General features: G+C 40.7%; 1 protein-coding gene and 1 long non-coding RNA gene across 4 annotated transcripts; both read left to right on the forward strand.

The window, feature by feature from the left end:
• Window positions 1–410: 410 nt before the first annotated feature.
• On the forward strand, window positions 411–3007 carry LOC104907618 (pyruvate dehydrogenase E1 component subunit beta, mitochondrial-like). 3 transcript variants are annotated; one of them, XM_048646228.2, is made up of 6 exons: window positions 411–775; window positions 1670–1869; window positions 1953–2025; window positions 2124–2189; window positions 2266–2352; window positions 2679–3007. In XM_048646228.2, exons 2-5 carry the CDS (start codon window positions 1718–1720, stop codon window positions 2350–2352), a joined length of 378 nt encoding a protein of 125 aa, XP_048502185.1. In that variant the 5' UTR covers window positions 411–775; window positions 1670–1717; the 3' UTR covers window positions 2679–3007. The 3 variants fall into 3 exon arrangements, 2 of the variants coding, with proteins under 2 accessions (XP_048502185.1, XP_048502182.1); XR_007275149.2 differs by having other exon boundaries at window positions 444–775; window positions 1736–1869; XM_048646225.2 differs by lacking the exon at window positions 2266–2352 and having other exon boundaries at window positions 415–775.
• Window positions 3008–16091: 13084 nt separating this feature from the next.
• On the forward strand, window positions 16092–17216 carry LOC130592087 (uncharacterized). Its single transcript, XR_008970261.1, has 3 exons — window positions 16092–16144; window positions 16232–16327; window positions 17082–17216. It is a non-coding gene; the product is annotated as an uncharacterized LOC130592087 (long non-coding RNA).
• The last annotated feature ends 2769 nt before the right edge of the window (window positions 17217–19985 follow it).

Consider the following 19985-nt stretch of genomic DNA (forward strand, 5'->3'; position numbering starts at 1 on the left):
ACATAGGGTGGCTATAGGGGTGGTAAGTGGTTGTAGGGGGTGGCAATATGGAGGTGCTATTTTGTCAACTATGGTGTTCTTCTTTGTCAAACTCCCCCTGTTGGAGAAGACTCGTCCTCGAGTCTTTACTCTTCCTCATCTTCATAATATGCAGACAAATCTGCAACATTGAAGGTTGCGGAAACATTGTATTCCCCTGGACGGTCCATCAGCTCTAGGTTTCAGCTTACCATGTGGTCCTCGTGGGAACCTTTCCTTTCTTAGGTGAATCCAAACTAACACTATAAGAAAAAGCCAAAACAACGACGGCTTCACTGCGACGGTTACAAAAACGGTCGTTATTCTTACACTCAACGACTGTTTAAAACCGTCGTTGCCCACCGACTGCTTTTAGAGTGGTCAACGACGGATAAACAGTCGTTATTTTTTAGCGACCGTTTAAAACAGTCGTTGAGTTTCTTATTTTAGATTTTTAGATTTTTTTAATTTAAACGACTGTATTAAACGGTCGCTGATGACAAAAAAAAAACGAAGACAAAGTAAAGTTGCCTGTTCTCTCTCCTCATTCCTCCCTCTCCTTAACCGGTAAACCCTAATCCTTCATCTCTCTCCTCTTCAGATCTGCTCCTTCCTCCTTCCCCCTCCCTCTCAATCTACCAAAGCAACGGACGCTTATTGAAGAGATAGTCAGATAGAGACTGAGGAGAGAGAAAGTGAAACAAGAAAAAAAAAGAATCCAAAAAAAGGGTTTCTTCAACTCTCCATCTCTAAGAAGGTAAGCGATTTTGATTTCAAGTTTTTATCTTTTTTTTTCTTCGTCTTTTTTCTGTTCATCGAATTCTAGGGTTTTTTTCGATTTGTTTGGGGATACCAAACTGAAAATTTGTCACATTGTCGGCGGAGAAACGAAGAGATATACCAATCTGAAAATTTTGGCGAAGTTAATTCATCTTCTTTCCTAACTGCCTTCCATGAGTTATCATGACATTTTGTAGTTCAATATGTAAATTCTCTGTTCAATTTTGAGTAGAATTGTTATAATATGATTTTATTTGTCAAATTATTTTAATTTTTTTTGGTTATTGATAGAAATACAGGACATAAAAAAAAGGTGGTTTGACCTATATCGATTGAAGCATGCTTGTGCTTAATAGCTTCTTATATTCTCAGAACATTTTTAGTTGACTTACACAATTGATGTCTGACTTCTTCCTTAATTATTTTTGTTTATTGTGTCCCTTGTGAAATGTTTACATGTAGAAAATTGACATGTATACTAGCGGAAGAATTGATCATTAGTCTATATGATTCCATCTACATATCTTGTTTACTAGCTATGTCTTTAGTTGCTTCATCCACTTTAATCAATGAATATGGGAGTTGATTATGGTTCCATTGCTGTTTCATGACAGCTAGTGAAGAAACTTGGGGCTCCAGTTGAATACATTGTATTGCCTACATTTGCTTATGAGCATAAATTGATAAATACTATGTTTTATGGTATTGAGATTAGAAGCAACTCATGCTCAATGTCTCTATCACGCTGAATTGCTAGTTTAGAATTGGAGAATACCTCTAGTTGTGAGAAGTAGAAACATGAAACATACACAAGCTGATTTCTTTTCCACTCAAAATAAACAAGATCTGAAAAAAGGATTGTTAATGGAAGTAATGTAATCCAAAGACCTAGCTTTTTTGATATGATTACATTACTTTCATGCTTTTATGTCTGCAGTGTTATGCAACATGGTTTGGTGCATGCCCTGGTTTGAAAGTACTTGCTCCATATTCAGCAGAGGATGCCCGAGGGTTGCTCAAAGCTGCCATTAGGGATCCAGACCCTGTTGTTTTTCTAGAAAATGAGCTTTTGTAAGTGACTAATTATGCTTCTATATCATAAAATATGAGGATTGTTTGTGTAATTGATGAAATCTTGATGTTTTCCTATGTAGATATGGTGAATCGTTTCCTGTTGCAGATAAAGTTCTTGACGCTAATTTCCGCCTTCCAATTGGGAAAGCAAAGGTATTATTTTATTTTTTTTGATGATCTTCTTCAATGATAATATCCATTACTGAACTTTGAGTATAACGATTTGTTTATTAATTTCCTCGTTAATATAGGTAGAACAACAAGGGAAGGATGTCACAATCACTGCTTTCTCTATGATGGTGGGCAACGCTCTCAAGGTTCGTTATTTTTATAAATGATTTCCCTTCAGTTTAATACACTGCTTTTTATATTCTTTCATCTTATTTTTATAAGATGGATATGCTCCAAGTCACACTTCAGAAAGAAGCAACTGATTCTATAACTGCATCCAAGGCAGGAAAATGGAGATGCTCTCGTTAGGTAAGTTTGTGAGATATCACTTCCGCGGGTGTGCAATGTTAATTCTTGAAGTATATTTGCAGGTCTCCTGCAAGTATAGTTTACCTGCATGTGTAGCGAGCAAATATACTAATTTGCGATCAAAAAAGATGACATATTTTTTGAACCATCAGATCTAGAATATTAGGAATGATGTGAAGTGACTTGAATATGGGGCTTTCAAAGAATCATCATGTTCCCTCAAGGAACACTTTTTTGTTGTGGTTACGCTTGAATGTGATTTGTTAGCAATTTATTGATGGTTTGACCTCTGCGATAAACTCATCGGGTGATTTCAACTTTGGCAGGTTATACATACACGAGCCCGTTATTTATCTGATGATGCAGCAAGCCATCAAGGGAAGTGGCTTACGAGAGTTGAATATAGAATATCTGAAGAAATGTGACTTTGAAGCTTTTGTTGTTAGAGCATACTTCTTTGTGTTCATCTTCAATCTTGCGTCTTCTGATTTTTAGGGAGTTTTGTGTAAATTAGTTATTTAGTTTCCAAAGTACTCTGACCATTATTGTGGAATGGCAAATTTTTTTCTGTTTACAATTTTGCTTTGGGATATTGATTTGTTCTTCCATCCTTTTCTTCTTGGTTGAAATAATTTCACTGCGTTGGATTCTCTAATTGACTGAGTATTCAATTGTTATTCCTCATTCTTTTCTATTCTCAAGTTCTTCCTTTATGCAAATTGTAAAGCTTCAGCTTTATAAAAGGCTTGGATAATCAACGACCGCCTTAAGCAGATGTTAAAAGGTGCAACGACTGCTTTAAGCCGTCGTTGATTTACCGACTGCTTAAAGCCGTCGTTGATCCAGCGACAGCTCTAAACGGTCGTTGGCGTATCTTCAACGTTGGTATAATAAACAGTCGCTGATAAGTAGGAAAACCGTCGTTGATTTCATCACCGACGGCTTGGCGGTCGTTGATTCCCAAATCAGCGACCATATTTTCAACGATTGTATTTCAACGACGGTTGGCCGTCGTTGATGGTTTAGCGACGGTTTTTAGAGTATCAGCGACGGTTTTTAGCGGTCGTTGATATCATCTTTTCTTGTAGTGTAAGTCGCCTTCCTTAAAAGCAGCCGCTTTGCGAAATTTGTTCGCTTGCGATTGATAACGTTGATTTTGTCTTATGATCTGGGCTCGAACTTTCTCATGTAAACTCTTAATCTCTTTAGCTCGTTCATCAGCATCACTACTAAAGTGGTAAGGGGAAGGTAACGGAGCTAGATCAACCGGTGTAGTTGGATTCTTACCATATACGATCTTGAAAGGACTTTCACCAGTAGTTTGACTATGGGAGCAATTATAGCTGAATTCAGCTTGAGGTAGCATCACGTCCCATTGTCGGAGATTCTTGTTGACAATACTTCTCAACATGTTTCCAAGAGTCTTGTTGACTGCTTCAGTTTGACCATCAGTTTGAGGGTGTGCTATAGAGCTAATTTGAAGCTTCTCAACCATCGTTGCGGCAACCACATTCTCGCAACTATCACTATCGATGATGACATCACATATTTTTCCATGGGATGTGCATCGAGTGTGGAAGATATTGTTGCGCAACCATTCATCTTCTTGAGCAGGGATGACATTGAGAACACGATGAGTAACCAAGGATTCACCTTCATCTGCATGTAGGACTTCTTGGTCGTTGATATCTCCTTGACTTTCTTCCTCAACGTGCTCTTCTTCCTCTAAGATTTCTTCTTCAACAAAGGAGATTATTCTAGCATTTGGACATTCTGAAGCAATATGTCCAAACCCTTGACATTTGAATCATCTCCATGACGTAGGACTATTTGCTTGCTTGAAAGGCTTGCTTGTTCCAGCTGGACTATCAGTCTTCTTTGTTGTGGTGGTGCTAGGATGGGCCTTTAATGGAAATCTTGTTGATGTGTTTCCACGGTAAGGTACTTCTTTGGAGAATGATTTTGAACTTGCTTTCTCCTTTGCCTGTTGCCCTTCAACCTTCAAAGCTAGTTTGATGACATCATTGAGCGTCCAATATTGCTCGAGTTGTACTACTTTAGAGACATTCATATCCAAGCCTGTTAAAAATCTTGCAATGGTTTGTTCCTCGGGCTCCGAATTATCACACTTTGTAAGAATAGTGACTTGAATGGTGCCTTGAAGGTGTTTGGTAGAATGCGTGAAGAAGGAATGACATAAGGCTGACTTTGAATGCACATATCTTTCAATCTATAAATTTTTTTAATGTGATTCAAAATGGAGGTGATAGCTTGTGCCAAGAGCTTTCCAACGATAGGTCATATGCCCAATTCCGCTGAGAAACGGGAAAGTTATGTCAGTTTTACGAAGAACTGACGAAACTGTTTTCGTCCTCGCCCGGTAGGGCGGATCTCGCCCGGTTGGGCGCGCAAGAATGTTTGGGGGATCTAGGGACCGCCCGGTCGGGCGGATTTTACCCGGGCCGCCCGGGCGGGTCGGCGGATAACGCGGAAACGCATTTTTGAGCGCTAAGTATAAATAGGTTATTTGTACCTAGGTTTTAAACGGCAAATTAGCCTATATTCTCTCTGTAATTTGGTTTTCCTCACATAATAAAATATTCTCTCTCTCTCTGCCGTGGATGTAGCCAAATTGGTGAACCACGTAAATCTGTTGTCTGATTTTATTGTTTTTGCATTCGATATTTGTTTCTCTCTAACATCTGTTATAACAAACTGGTATCAGAGCTTTGGTGTTCGATCTCTGTGAGAAAGATGTCTGGGGTGAATGTCAAAATCGATAAATTTACTAGGAGGAATAGTTTTAGTCTGTGGCAGATCAAGATGCTGGCTTTATTGAAGCAACAGGGGTTGTGGGCACCGTTGGCAAAGAAAGCAACGGATTCAGTCACCGCTGAGTTGGCCGTTCTGGAGGAGAAGGCTCATTCAACGATTATGTTCTGTCTGGAAGATGACATAATCTCTGAAGTCGCGGAGGAGGAAACCGCATCTGGTCTGTGGTTGAGAGAGTTTGTATATGACAAAATCTCTAACTAACAAGTTGCTTTTGAAGCAACGTCTGTACGGTCTGCGAATGCATGAAGGTATGCCTCTTAGAGATCATCTAGATCAATTAAATACAATTTTACTAGAATTGCGTAATATTGATGTGAAGGTGGAGGATGAGGATGCCACTTTAATCCTGCTTGTTTCTTTACCTATATCGTATGAAAATTTTGTGCAATCTTTCATTGTTGGTAAAGATTCTATGTCCCTAGAAGAAGTTAGATCATCTCTGCATACTAGGGAATTGCGCCATCTGGTACAGGTACAGTCGATCAGGTTGCTGGATTAGTAGCCAGTAGTAATAGACAGGAGAATTCGGGGAAAAAATACAGGAAACCGTCTTCTAGAGGTCCTAAATCTAGTGATGTCTGTAATTACTGTAAGGAAACAGGGCATTGGGAAAGGGAGTGTCCTAAAAGGAAAAATAAATCTGGGTCTGATGAATATGGGTCTGGTTCTGCTGCTATTGCAGCAGAAAATTTCAGTTCTGATGATGATATTGCTTTAGTTGCTGATGAACAAACACATTGCAATGATGTGTGGGTTTTAGATTCTGGAGCGTCTTGTCATATGTGTTCGCGCAGGGAATGGTTTATGAACTATAAACAGGTTGATGGAAGTGTTACTATGGCCAACAGTGAGGTCTGTAAGAGAGTTGGTATAGGGTCCATCAGAATTAGGACATGTGATGGCAAAGTCTATACTTTGAATGATGTTAGGCACGTTCCACAGGTCACAGAGAATCTGATTTCACTTAGTCTGTTAGACAAGAAAGGGTTCAGTTTCAAAGGTGAGGGTGGAGGGTTGTATGTCTACAGGGGTTCGAAGATGATTTTGAAAGGGGTTAAACGGGAGACATTGTATGTGTTGCAAGGGTCTACGTTATCTGAGTCTGGGGTTGCTACATTGGATGTTTGTGATAGTGTTGAGAAACATGTGGAGCACAGAGGCACTCTAGGTTGGAGTGGTGGTTCAAGTGAGGGAGAAATCTGTCAACACTCACAATCTGAATCTGAAATTCCGTGTTCTTCGTCATCAAAGGGTCAGTAAAACTTGGCTCTTGGTCAGCATGAAATCTTTGGGGACTCTCCCCAAAGGGATGGTTGTGAAGACATCGTGGGTTTTGCACTGTATGTCGGAGTGGTGAATATTTTTGGGCCGTCCAAGGAAGGTGTTATCTGTGCTAGGAAAGAGTATAAAGATCACATATGTTCGAATCTGATTCCACATGGTAAGTTCCAAGGTTGCTTGGACTTACAAGCTGTTCGTGATTGTTAGTTGCCCTCTTGGGGCAATTCTGGGGTCCTTAGGGACTAATCTGGTCTGGTTGTCTGTTGGGACAAATCTGGTGTTGGGAGATTCTGGCGTTGTGATCAATGCATCTATTTTCGGGCTTATTGTGAGAGGATTCAAGTCAAGGTGGAGATTTGTAAGAATAGTGACTTGAATGGTGCCTTGAAGGTGTTTGGTAGAATGCGTGAAGAAGGAATGACATAAGGCTGACTTTGAATGCACATATCACTAGGAGAAAAAAGTAGAAGGGCTGCGCAAGAAGGGTTGCGCGTTTGATAAAAGCGCAGCCCTATTGTTGAAGGGTTGCGCTTTTGTAAAAAGGCGCAGCCCTACAAAACAGAAGGGTTGCGCTTTTTCAAAAAAGCGCAGCCCTTCAATTGGAAGGGCTGCGCTTTTTTAAAAAGCGCAGCCCTTCACCTTGAGAAGGGCTGCACTTTTTTAAAAGCGCAGCCCTACTAAGTGAAGGGCTGCGCTTTTTTTGAAAGCGCAGCCCTTCTTGCTTGGTAGGGCTGTGCTTTTTACTACTACCGCAGCCCTACTAACTGATTTTTTTTTTTCGAGGAGTTTTAGTGCGCGCCCTACAATACTCTTTCCCAATTTCCCTCTTTCTTTCACCAAATAGTTTTAGTGCGAAAAACCGAGTGCACCACCACCACCTTGCGAGCCCTAATTCGACACACCACCACCACCCACATTGCTCCACCACTTTGCGCGACCACCACTACTACCACATTGGCGAGTTTTTTCGAGTGCACCACTACCACCACCACCACATTGCGCGACGAAATTCGAGTGCACTACCACTGCACCACTGCCTCCGACTTCTCTTCTCGACCTAACTCGACTGGTCCACCCCCACTGCACCACTTCTCTTCTCTTCTCTTCTCCACCATCACCACTACCATTCTCTTCTCTTCTCTTCTCATTTCTTCTCCACCATTTGAGTGGTTAATTAGGTATGAATTAATTTTGTTTTTAAGTTACTTTTGTTTTTCTTAATTGAATTAAATGATTAATGTGCAATGTGGGTTTTGTCAATTGTAGGAAGAAGAGGCTAAGGAAGGCAATTAAGTCCAAGTACTCTTTTCTCTTCATTGCTCGTCGTTGGTGTTAAGAGGTAACTATAGATAGTTTAACATGTAGACAAAGTTGATAATTTATTGATGTATATATGTATTTTTTATAATGTATATATATATTATTTGTTGATATGAGATTGTATGAAAACGCAATGTGATTTAGCTATATATGAAAATTACAAGTTGTTTGAATCATCATCATATATGCCTAGATACCCGTTCAAGACTTACTCATTAGGAGTAAGTCTTGAATAGTCCCCGGTTTGGGACTGTTCTTGGACGTTTGATCTCACTTAGGTGGTGAATGTGTGTCTTCTTTTCAATTCTGAGGAAAATCTTGGCTTATCGTTTCTCTACATTGTTCTCTTGGGTACATATGTAGATAAGCAATTATCTACATTGTGTACTTGGAGAACTGTAGGGAAATGCTGCCGGATTTTCCTTAGAATTGAAAAGTTGGCATATATTCACTAGTGAGATTAGACGTCCAAGGATGGGTTAGGTTGGAGTGATAAGGACCTTTGACTGCATGCATACAATTGAACATGTCACTATCTTAGCTTGTTGTATACGTGTGTGATTTGAATATGTGAGTGTGTGTACTTTAATAATGATTGATGCATTATAATGAATGTTGTGTTTAATTATTAGAGGTGGTCTTCTTGAATGAGATGGATCGTACTTGGATGTATGGTAGTCGTGAATCGATTGAGTTTGTGAATGGGGTCTCGGAATTCTGTAGAAGTGCATTAGAATATCAAACATCCTCTGGAGCAGTCGACTTTTATTGTCCTTGTTTGGATTTAGAAATGTGAGCAAGGTTAGTAGTATACATGTGGTTAGGGAGCATGTCTTTCGCCGTGGGTTTAGGCCTCAATACCACGTATGGTTTGGCATGGTGAGCAGGGGAGGTATATGGGAAGCTCTGGAGTAAAGAATGATGTATGTGAAGAAAAAAAGAAGGATGATGATGAGTTAGGGGATGAGAATTTGGATGATGAATTTGGAGATGATGATAGGGATCGGGTAGACGAGATGATACACGAGGTTGAAGATCAGTCGTGTAGACGACCTCGTATTTTTGAGTCTATGTCTCAGGCTGCTGAAAAGCCGTTGTATCCAGGTTGTACAAAGTACACCAAACTTTTCGGGTGGTAACACTGTTCAACATTAAGTCGAACGCTGGTTGGACGGACTCTAGTTTCACATCGTTGTTGGAAGTTTTAGCTGAGATGCTCCCTGATGGAAATGAACTGCCAAAGTCGTACTATTATGCGAAGAAGCTGATGTGTCCTTTGGGTTTAGAGTACGAGCGGATACATGCTTGTCCTAACGATTGTGTGCTTTATCGTAATGAGTATGAGCATTTACATGAGTGTCCACGTTGTGGATTGTCGAGGTACAAGCGTGAAGGAGCTGGAGGTAGTGAAGGACCACCAGCCAAGGTGTTGTGGTATCTACCCATAATACCTAGATTTAAGCGCATGTTCTCAATTAAAGGAGATGCGAAGAATTTGAGGTGGCATGCAGATCGTAGGAAGAAAGACGGTCTGCTCAAGCATCCGGCTGATTCGCCTGAGTGGAAAACTATCGACAGGGTGCATAAGTCATTTGGTAATGAGGATAGGAATCTGAGGCTTGGATTATGTACGGATGGCATGAACCCTTTTGGCAATCTCAGCTCGCAGCATAGTACATGGCCAGTATTTTAGTGGTTTACAACTTGCCTCCTTGGTTGTGCATGAAACGCAAGTACATGATGCTTTCGCTTCTTATATCGGGGCCCAAACAACCTGGAAATGACATAGATGTATACCTTCAGCCGCTTGTTGAAGATTTACAGAAGATGTGGAACGAAGGAGTGTTAGTATTTGATGCGTATGCTAATGAGATGTTCACTCTGCGTGCCATGCTTTTTTGTACTATGAACGATTATCCAGCTTATGGGAACTTATCTGGGTATAAGACTAAAGGAAAACAACCTTGCCCGATTTGTTTAGATGACATGAAATCTACACACCTTAAGGGCTGCAAACATGTGTATATGCGCACACGAAGGCTCCTCAGCCGCGACCATCCCTATCGGTTTAAGAAGAAGGCATTCGATGGGACGGTTGAAGAAGAAGTTGCTCATAGACCATTAACTGGTACTGAAGTTTATAATCAGGTGAAGGGCATTGAAACAGTCTTTGGTAAACCTGCTAGTGAGGTTGATCGACCTACAGGATTATGGAAAAAACAGTCCATTTTTTGGAAACTCCCATATTGGAAAGATCTAAAGGTCAGACATTGTTTGGATGTCATGCACATAGAGAAGAATGTTTGTGAAGCTATTATCGCGACACTTATGAATATTCCGGGCAAGACAAAAGATGTTAAGGCGTCACGACTTTACTTGGAAAAAGAGGGGATTCGACCAGAGTTGTGGGCTCAGAAAAGGGACGGAAGGAAGAAGAAAAGAGGGGAGGAAAGGGTTGATGATGAAACTCAGAAAAGTAAAAAGGTGGAGGATTCGGAGAAGAATTATTTGCCACCAGCTTGCTACACGATGTCGCGTGCAGAGAAACGGATTTTTTGCGAGTCATTGTATGGCATTAAGGTCCCTACTGGCTACTCATCGAATATGAAGCGCTTTGTTACCTTAAATGGTGAGTTGAAGTTATCGAGTATGAAATCGCACGATTGTCATGTCATGATGCAAGTATTCTTACCGATTGCAATTCGTGGGATACTTCCAAAGCATGTGAGGCACACCATTACAGAACTGTGTTCATTTTTTCATTCAATCTGCAGCAAAGTCCTAGACCCGTCGACCCTCGATTCCTTGCAGTCCAGAGTAGTTGAAACTCTATGCAAATTTGAGATGTATTCCCCCCCGCATTCTTTGACATTATGGTCCATCTCATTGTCCATCTAGTTCGAGAAATTAAGCTGTGTGGTCCAGTGTTTTTGAGGTGGTGCTATCCTTTTGAGAGATATATGGGAACTTTGAAGGATAAAGTTCGGAATCCTGCACAACCAGAAGGTAGTATAATTCAAGGGATTGTGGGTGAAGAGATCAGTAATTTTGTGGCTGAGTATTTTGCTAGTGTTGATCCTGTTGGACTTCCGACATCCCGACACGAGGGCAGACTTGAGGGCAAGGGTACAATTGGTTCAAAATTGATCACACCTTCCGTAGAAAAGCGTAAACAAGCTCACTTATTTGTATTGCATCACGTACCAGATGTCCATCCTTATTTAAGTGAACATATGGAGGAATTACGTGTTAGCAATCCTGGAAAAGGAGTGAGGGCATTGACGCAAATGCATAACAAGACTTTCATTGATTGGTTTCATAAACGAGTACTTCCTGAAATAGTCAAGTGGTTAACATTTGGTCCTCGTGAAGCTGTACGCTCTTATGAGGGTTATGATATTAATGGGTATACGTTTTGGACTGAACGTCAAGATCTGAAGTCAAGATCGCAACAAAATAGTGGTGTTTCACTTGTGGCGTCGTCTACACAATATGCAAGCTCGAAAGATAAGTCGCCTATACATGCTGAAAGCAACTATTATGGGCGAATACAAGAAATATGGGAGCTGGACTACTGTACTTTTAATATTTGCCTCTTGTGTTGCACGTGGGTTGACAATAATCGACGTTGTGCAAGAAACGATGATCCTTGCAGTTTCACTCTTGTTGACCTTAGTCGTCTACGTGAAACTGAGGAGCCATTTGTAATTGCATCACTAGTCAAGCAAGTTTTTTTGTAACTAATCCTGCTGATCATAAGTGGTCAATTGTTGTACCTGGTAAAAGGAGTACCTCGGTATTGGTGATGTTGATAATGAGGAAGAATATGATGCATTTGAGGACCTCCCCCCTTTTACCTATCCTGAAATTTGTGTGGAAGATGATGTAAATATGTCGGAGAACTATATGCGTGTAGATCACACGGAAGGGTAAATGTACTTGAGGATCCTGAAACGGCGGAAGGTCAATAAATCATGAGACATAAACTCAGTGTGTGTAATTTCTCCATTTCTGGCCTATTTTGGCCTTTTCGCTCCCAAATCGTACTTATCGAGTGATTTAACCCCAAATTTTCTATTTTCTTTGAACATGATTATATGATGTATAATGTAACTAGTATGTAGATTTTAGGCTTTAATTTGTTGTTGGTTGCATTTCGGGAACGAAAAGGCCATTTCGGCCTATTTTGGCCTTTTCGCTCCCAAATGTACTTATCGAAGTGATTTAACCCCAAATTTTCTTTGAACATGATTATATGATGTATAAGTAACTAGTATGTAGATTTTAGGCTTTAATTTGTTGTTGGTTGCATTTCGGGAACGAAAAGGCCATTTCCGGCCATTTTGGCCTATTTTGGCCTTTTCGCTCCCAAATCGTACTTATCGAGTGATTTAACCCCAAATTTTTTTGAACATGATTATATGATGTATAATGTATAACTAGTAGTAGATTTTAGGCTTCAATTTGTTGTTGGTTGCATTTCGGGAACGAAAAGGCCATTTCTGGCCTATTTTGGCCTTTTTCGCTCCCAAATCGTACTTATCGAGTGATTTAACCCCAAATTTTCTTTGAACATGATTATATGATGTCTAATGTAACTAGTATGTGGATTTTAGGCTTTAATTTGTTGTTGGTTGCATTTCGGGAACGAAAAGGCCATTTCCGCCTATTTTGGCCTATTTTGGCCTTTTCGCTCCCAAACGTTACTTATCGAGTGATTTAACCCCAAATTTTCTTTGAACATGATTATATGATGTATAATGTAACTAGTATGTAGATTTGAGGCTTAATTTGTTGTGGTTGCATTTCGGGAACGAAAAGGCCATTTCCGGCCTATTTGGCCTATTTTGGCCTTTTCGCTCCCAAATCGTACTTACGAGTGATTTAACCCCAAATTTTCTTTGAACATAATTATATGATGTATAATGTAACTAGTATGTAGATTTATAGGCTTTAATTTGTTGTTGGTTGCATTTCGGGAACGAAAAGGCCATTTCCGGCCTTTTTTGGCCTATTTTGGCCTTTTCGCTCCCAAATCGTACTTATCGAGTGATTTAACCCCAAATTTTCTTTGAACATGATTATATGATGTATAATGTAACTAGTATGTAGATTTATAGGCTTTAATTTGTTGTTGGTTGCATTTCGGGAACGAAAAGGCCATTTCCGGCCTATTTTGGCCTATTTGTCCTTTTCCCTCCCCGTGCACACCCCCCTCCCCCTTGCTGCCCACCCCCCCTTCCCCCCTGCTGCCCCCCTGCTGCACCTCCCCTGCCCCTTGCTGCACCCTCCCCCTGCTGCACCCCCTTCCCCCCGCTGCACCCCTCCCCCTGCTGCACCCCCCTCCCCTGCTGCCAACCCCTCCGCCCTAATTTTTTTTTTAATTAATTCGTATGTTTGTACAATTTCAGGGACATGGCGGAGGTGCATACGGATACGAGTGCGGAACACACTACCGAGGATGAGTGTTTCGATTACAAAATGGAACAGCGGCAATTGGTCATGGCTCGCCGTGAAGAAAAAGGTTTACAAAGGCCAAGTAAGAACTTGGGACGAAAAAGAGGAAAGGAAGGGGACCTACAAAGTCACTAGGGAAACCCACCCTAATGACTTTGGATTACGATCATTTGGGGCAACCTTGTGGAAAATGGCGTCAAAAGTATGCCATGCAAGTTGGGATTTGCATGCATAAGCTCTCCATTCTCCACTCATGGAAAGAGGTCCCGAGTCTTTGAAGAAGATGATTTGGGAAGATACTATGGTAAGATTCGCGTACAATACGTTTAGAATCTTAACACTTTAGTTAAATATACTATGTAATATTTACTAATTTGTGAAATGCGTTTCTGTAGAATCAATTCCATATTCAAATGATGAAGCGAAGAAGAATGTGTTTCTATCCGCGGTTGCCCAGAGGTTCCGAGACTTCAAGGCCAAGCTAGTGTCGGGGTGGATCACGAAGCGGAGAAAAGTCGGGGGAACAAAGAAGAAGAAAATCTACGACGGAGCAACACCTTCTTCTAGCTTCAGCTTCACGGACACATCATTTGAGGCGCCCTCCAAGCTTCCATATCAGATATGGAGGCATATCACACTGAGGAGTGGCATGCATTTGTTGCACAAAAAACAACCCCAGAAGCTGTTGTAAGAATATTTACTAGCTAAGATTTAATACTTTTAGATCCAATATTATTGTATACACCATATCTAACCTTTGTTTATATTTGTGTGTTTCAGGCATCTCGTGAGAAAAATAGCGCGAATGCAAAAGCTAGGAAGTACTATCACCATCTGGGTTCTCAGTCGTATGGTCAGGCGAGAGAATCGTGGATGTATAGCCATTACCCCACGATTGCGTCGACCACGGCATCGGGCACTAGCTCTACGACGACAGTTGCACAGCGGCAACCAGATAGAGGGCTCGATTGGTGGTGTTCCATGCATGGGGTTGATGCAAAGGGACAGAGAGTCATACCTGATCCCGGAACAAAACAGATAGCTAATGCCATTGTAAGTACATATTATAATTTTTGATAAGGTATACATAATAATATAACTTGTGCGCTCACGAGTATTTCTCTCTTATCCTTATGCAGATTGGCTTGAAGGAAAAGGAGGCAACTGGTGAGTTCACTCCTAGAGGACAAGTTGATGCCTTACACGAGACTCTAGGACGGGACCAATATGGACGTGTGAGGGGCGTAGGAGGTGTCCGCCTCGGGGTGAAAAGGTGTATGGTGATCAATACACCTCTACGTCAAATCCAGTGCCTCTAGTGTCAATTCAGCAGCTTCCATAGATGTGGAGGCTATGAAAGCCCAATTCGGGAGGAGCTCAGAGCGGAGATGACTCAGAATTTCAACGCCATTTTGGCGCAGATGGGCTTACCGACTTTTGGTGCTTTCCGCAGAGGCAGTGTTCCTACGCAGCCTCATCCAGATCCGGAGTTCACGGTAATCATTTAATATCACAACTATTGTTCTTAAATATGTTGTTTCATAGACTAACTATGAATAGAGTTTTTTTTTAAAGGAAGAGACACCATGTGAGCTATTAAATCAAGGAGATGGTCATGGTAGTTTCATTATCGTTGCTTATGGATCTGCACAGCCCCCTAGGGACCGGGTACGATTGCACAACCAGCCAGTCGCTGATATTCACTATGTGGTCAGCGTTTCAGACATTGTGCCCGGTTTCGAAGCATTTCCTCTTCCGCTGCCGAATGCAGAATTGGTGACAGTTATTGACTGATGCCCTTGGCAGTTATGTTCTATGGCCGCGTGCATTGGTGCGGTTATCAGATCAGGTACAATGATTAACATAAGTTATATACATAGTTTTCTTTTATAGTTCCTATATATGATTGTCAGTAATATCTTTTAATTTAACTAATTACTAGGGTTCGGGGAAGGCCGACAGGAAGGGAAAGAAGGTAGCTTCACCTCAGGAGGAGGCCGACGTGCCCAAGTGGAGAAAGTAAATTTCTACGGCAAAGTCTCCACTCATTACGGATATGGAGGTGGTGCAAGGCCTTACTCAACCGTGCTTTGGCTACATGAGTGCGTAGCGATGAGACGATGAAGCAATGATTGAGATTAAGTTGTCGGACCACCAATTCCACTACTTGAGAAACATCGACCTTCATTTCTAAGGTTGATATTAAAGAATTCTTACTTGAGGAAGAGTTGAATGTTTCCATGATACAAACATTCATGAGGTAATACTTTATTAGTATATAAATTAATAAATATACATATATGCCTTAATTAAGTAGTATTCAATCCAACTAATAAACTTCCATAATAAGTAAGTTTTTTTTATCAATAATATGATTCTCAGGCTATTATACAATGATTTGAGGCAATCTAGTAGCCAATGTTTGGTTGGTTATGTCCAAGCTTTGTACGAGATACAGTTGCGTACAAAACGAAAAGGAGGTAGAAAGCATATCTCAAGGATTCTTTGAAGCATGTTCTCGTGTGATATAAGATCATTCTTCTTCCTTACATTGAATCGTATGCTTCTTAAACTCACTTTTTTACTTTAATTAAATTGACCTATTAGTTGTTCTACGATAATAATAACATTTTTATTGTTGTAGGAACCATTGGACACTGATTGCAATATGTTTGTCACGTAACGAAGTCTACCACTTTGATTCTTTGCGTAAAGAACAATACGGTCCTTACTAGTCAAATCATTGTTAAATAGGTAGCCTAATCGAAACTATATGCACACTTACTTATTAATATTAAATGTACATCTAATCTTATAATAATGTATTGATGTAGTGTGATGAAGAGTTAATGCATCTGGACTTCGACAACCAAAACCTCCTGTTTGGTATTTAGTCGAGGTAACATGAGTAATTTTTTGCATCCTTTTATAGAAACACATAATACATATCTAACATGTCATTTATTGCATCTTTGGTGAATTTTAGTGTCCGGTACAAGGTGGACGTGCGTGTGGGTATTACGTCATGAGGTTCATGCTCGATATCGTCAACTATTGCAAAGATGTTGCTGATCTTGGAAAGGTATGTAACTTTTAGGTTTCCAATTGTTGTTTGTTGCATTTCCGGCCTATTTTGGCCTTTTCGCTCCCAAAATGTAGTTATGAAGTGATTTAACCCCAAATTCTCTTTGAACATGATTATATGAGGCATAATATAACTAGTATGTAGATTTTAGGCTTGCATATGTTGTTGGTTGCCTTTCGGGAACGAAAAGGCCATTTCCGGCCTATTTTGGCCATTTTGCCTTTTCGCTCCCAAAATGTACTTATGAAGTGATTTAACCCCAAATTTCTTTGAACATGATTATATGAGGCATAATATAACTAGTATGTAGATTCTTAGGCTTGCTTTGTTGTTGGTTGCATTTCGGGAACGAAAAGGCCATTTCCGGCCTATTTTGGCCTTTTCGCTCCCAAAATGTACTTATGAAGTGATTTAACCCCAAATTCTCTTTGAACATGATTATATGAGGCATAATATAACTAGTATGTAGATTCTTAGGCTTGCATTTGTTGTTGGTTGCATTTCGGGAACGAAAAGGCCATTTCCGGCCTATTTTGGCCTTTTCGCTCCCAAAATGTACTTATAAGTCATTTAACCCCAAATTTTCTTTGAACATGATTATATGAGTATATTATAACTAGTGTGTAGACTTTTAGGCTTGCATTTGATTTTGATTGAATTTCGGGAAGGTATATGTCATTTTTAGAAGTACTAACTACGGTAAAATGATTGAATTCTTATATATGTGTTTATTCCTTGGTTGTTTTGCAAGGTTTATGCGAATTCCACACCACGTTTGAGGAACTTCACCAAAGAAGAAATGATGAAGTTCGGGATAAGTTGGCGTCCCACATTACCGATGATTGCATAGGATGATATTTAGCTCGAATGTACTAGTTTCTATCAATCTATGTACACTTTTTACATTATTAAATATATTTGAAGTTAATTATTACCTTTCTCCACTTGTCATATATTATCGTATTGCAATTTGCAATTTTTTTTTTGTCCAAGGGAGGTTTTGGGTGGGGGTGGGGTGGTGGGGGTGGGGTGGGTGGTGGGGGTGGGTGGGTGGTGGGGTGCTGGGGTGTGGTGTGGGGTGGCTGTGGGAGGGGGCAGTGGGGTGGGGGTGGGGGCTGGGGGGAGTGGGGAGGGGGCAGTGGGGTGTGAGTGTGGGCAGTGGAGGGTGGGCAGGGGTGGGTGTAGGGGTGGCTGATGTGATGCAGGATGCTGCTGTGTATGCAGGCTGCTGTAATGAAAAAAAAAAAAAAAGATCAGTGAAGGGCTGCGCTAGTTCCATCTAGCGGAGCCCTTCTTTCCTAGAAGGGCTGCGCTAGTTCTAACTAGCGCAACCCTTCTTTCATAGAAGGGCTGCGCTAGTTCCAACTAGCGCAGCCCTTTAAGCTTAGAAGGGCTGCGCTTTTTTAGTAAAAAGCGCAGCCCTTCCTTGTGAAGGGCTGCGCCTGACTAGCGCAACCCTACTTGAAAAGTGAAGGGTTGCTATGGAAAGGGCTGCTGTCAAAAAGCGCAGCCTACATGCCATTTTCAGCGCAGCCCTTCTGCTTTTTTTCCACTAGTGTATCTTTCAATCTATAAATTGTTTTAAAGTGATTCAAAATAGAGGTGATAGCTTGTTCCAAGAGCTTTTCAATGATAGGTCATATGCCCAATTCCGCTGAGAAACGAGAAAGTTATGTCAGTTTTACGAAGAACTGACGAAACTGTTTTCGTCATCGCCCGGTCGGGCGCGCAAGCACGTTTGGCAGATCTGGGGACCGCCCGGTCTGGCGGATTTCGCCCGGGCGGGTTGGCGGATAACGCGGAAACGCATTTTTGAGCGCTAAGTATAAATAGGTTATTTGTACCTAGGTTTTAAACGGCGAATTAGCCTAAATTCTCTCTGTAATTTGGTTTTCCTCACATAATAAAATATTCTCTCTCTCTCTGCCGTGGATGTAGCCAAAGTGGTGAACCACGTAAATCTGTTGTCTGATTTTATTGTTTTTGCATTCGATATTTGTTTCTCTCTCACATCCGTTATAACACACTTCATTAACAAATCTTCAAATTCAGCAGCATACTCTGCCACAGTTTTGCTTCCTTGCTCCAGGTGATGGAACTTGAGAAACATATCTTGGCGATAGTGACTTGGCAAAAATTTGCGTTTGAGTTCACGTTTCATTTTGTCCCATGTGCGAATCTTACTACGACCTTCTCGTTCTCGTTGGCGCTTTAAGTTCTCCCACCAAGTGGATGCATGCTTTTGAAACTTGATAGCAACCAACTTAACCTTGCGATCATCAGAAATGTCTTTGAAATCAAAGACACGTTCCACGGTGTGGAGCCATTCGATGAACTCGTCTGGATGAATACCCCCTTCAAAATCTGGAGATTCAATTTTTATTCCAAATTCTTTCTCATGGTGACAGGGATGATGACTTCGTCGACCAATAGATGATAGTGATGATTCACCATGGGACTGCTGAAATGGATTCAACTCTTCATCTTCATCATTTAATCGTTCCTCATCAGATTGATGGGAAGGACCTCTTTAACCTTCATAACGTTCTAGACGTTGTTGAAGTCTTTAAATTTCTCGTTGCATATCAGCTATAATAGTGTCATGAACAGGACGTGGTTGATGACGACCTCCGCGGCGTGTTCTTGGTGGCATTTTAGCTGATAGTAAACTCTCTCTCTCTCTTTCTCTTTTTTTTTAACAAGCAGGAGTTAATAAAAGAAAAAAAAAATATTACATAAAAAAACAATTAGCTAAAGACACGTGAAGAGGATAGTACCACTACTAAACTCTAAACTTGTAGGCTGCTAGCTAACTCCTAGCTCTTTTCTTTTTCTCTTTTGCCACAACAAGTCAACTTCCACAAATAAAAAGATGGGTAAGCAAGTACTGCAGAGCTTACGTGTAGCATAAAATAAAGAAATTTGCCACTTTTTTTCTTTATATTTTTTATAATTGACCTTAGCACCTTACTATTAGTTGTGGTAATTCACTTCTCTCCAAGCTGATTAAAAGAGTTTTTACAGAAGAAATAAAAGATGAGAGACACTCCTAAGGAGAAGAGTGGAATACTTGAAAACAGAGCAACACCTTTAAGCTCACCGTATGAGCAGTGATGGTGGCTTTGCGGCGCGGCAGCGATGCAGTAGTAATGGACAGTAATGGTGGATTTTTATTTTTATTTTTTTCTTTTCTGGTGTGGTTCGAATAGCTACTAGATAATTGAGGTCGATTTCGGCTACTCAATAGTTCCAAAGGAAGGTGCTCAATCAGGTTAGTAACCTTTTCTCTGGTACCAAGTTGACACCGTACTAGGTAGGGGTAGGATAAATTTGGCCAAAACACCACGCCGGTCGGCAACTCCGGCGATACAGCTCTACAATTTCTAGATACAAAAACACCACTAGAAATTAATAGAGAAGAAACCTTCGATACAGAAACACCACCAAGGGGTAGGGAGCTTACACTCAACCTAAACAACACTCAATGTGTTTGATAATTTTTTGATACAAAACAACTTACAGTTACCTATTACATCCATGGCTATTTATAGCCTTAGTTCAAATACTATTACAACAACCTAATTAATGCAAAATCTGAATAGGAAGCACAAAGTCAACATATTTGAGCTACGGGAAGCAATTTTCTACCATTGCA

The sequence above is a fragment of the Beta vulgaris genome, chromosome 1 (assembly GCF_026745355.1).
Source record: "Beta vulgaris subsp. vulgaris cultivar EL10 chromosome 1, EL10.2, whole genome shotgun sequence".
NCBI classification, from domain to species: Eukaryota; Viridiplantae; Streptophyta; class Magnoliopsida; order Caryophyllales; family Amaranthaceae; genus Beta; species Beta vulgaris.

Coding starts and splice junctions, on each gene's coding strand:
- LOC104907618 (XM_048646225.2), top strand. CDS start 1,718: ATGCTTTTATGTCTGCAGTGTTATGCAACATGGTTTGGTGCATGCCCT. Junction 1,870..1,952: donor TTTCTAGAAAATGAGCTTTT/GTAAGTGACTAA, acceptor TTTCCTATGTAG/ATATGGTGAATCGTTTCCTG. Junction 2,026..2,123: donor TTCCAATTGGGAAAGCAAAG/GTATTATTTTAT, acceptor TCGTTAATATAG/GTAGAACAACAAGGGAAGGA.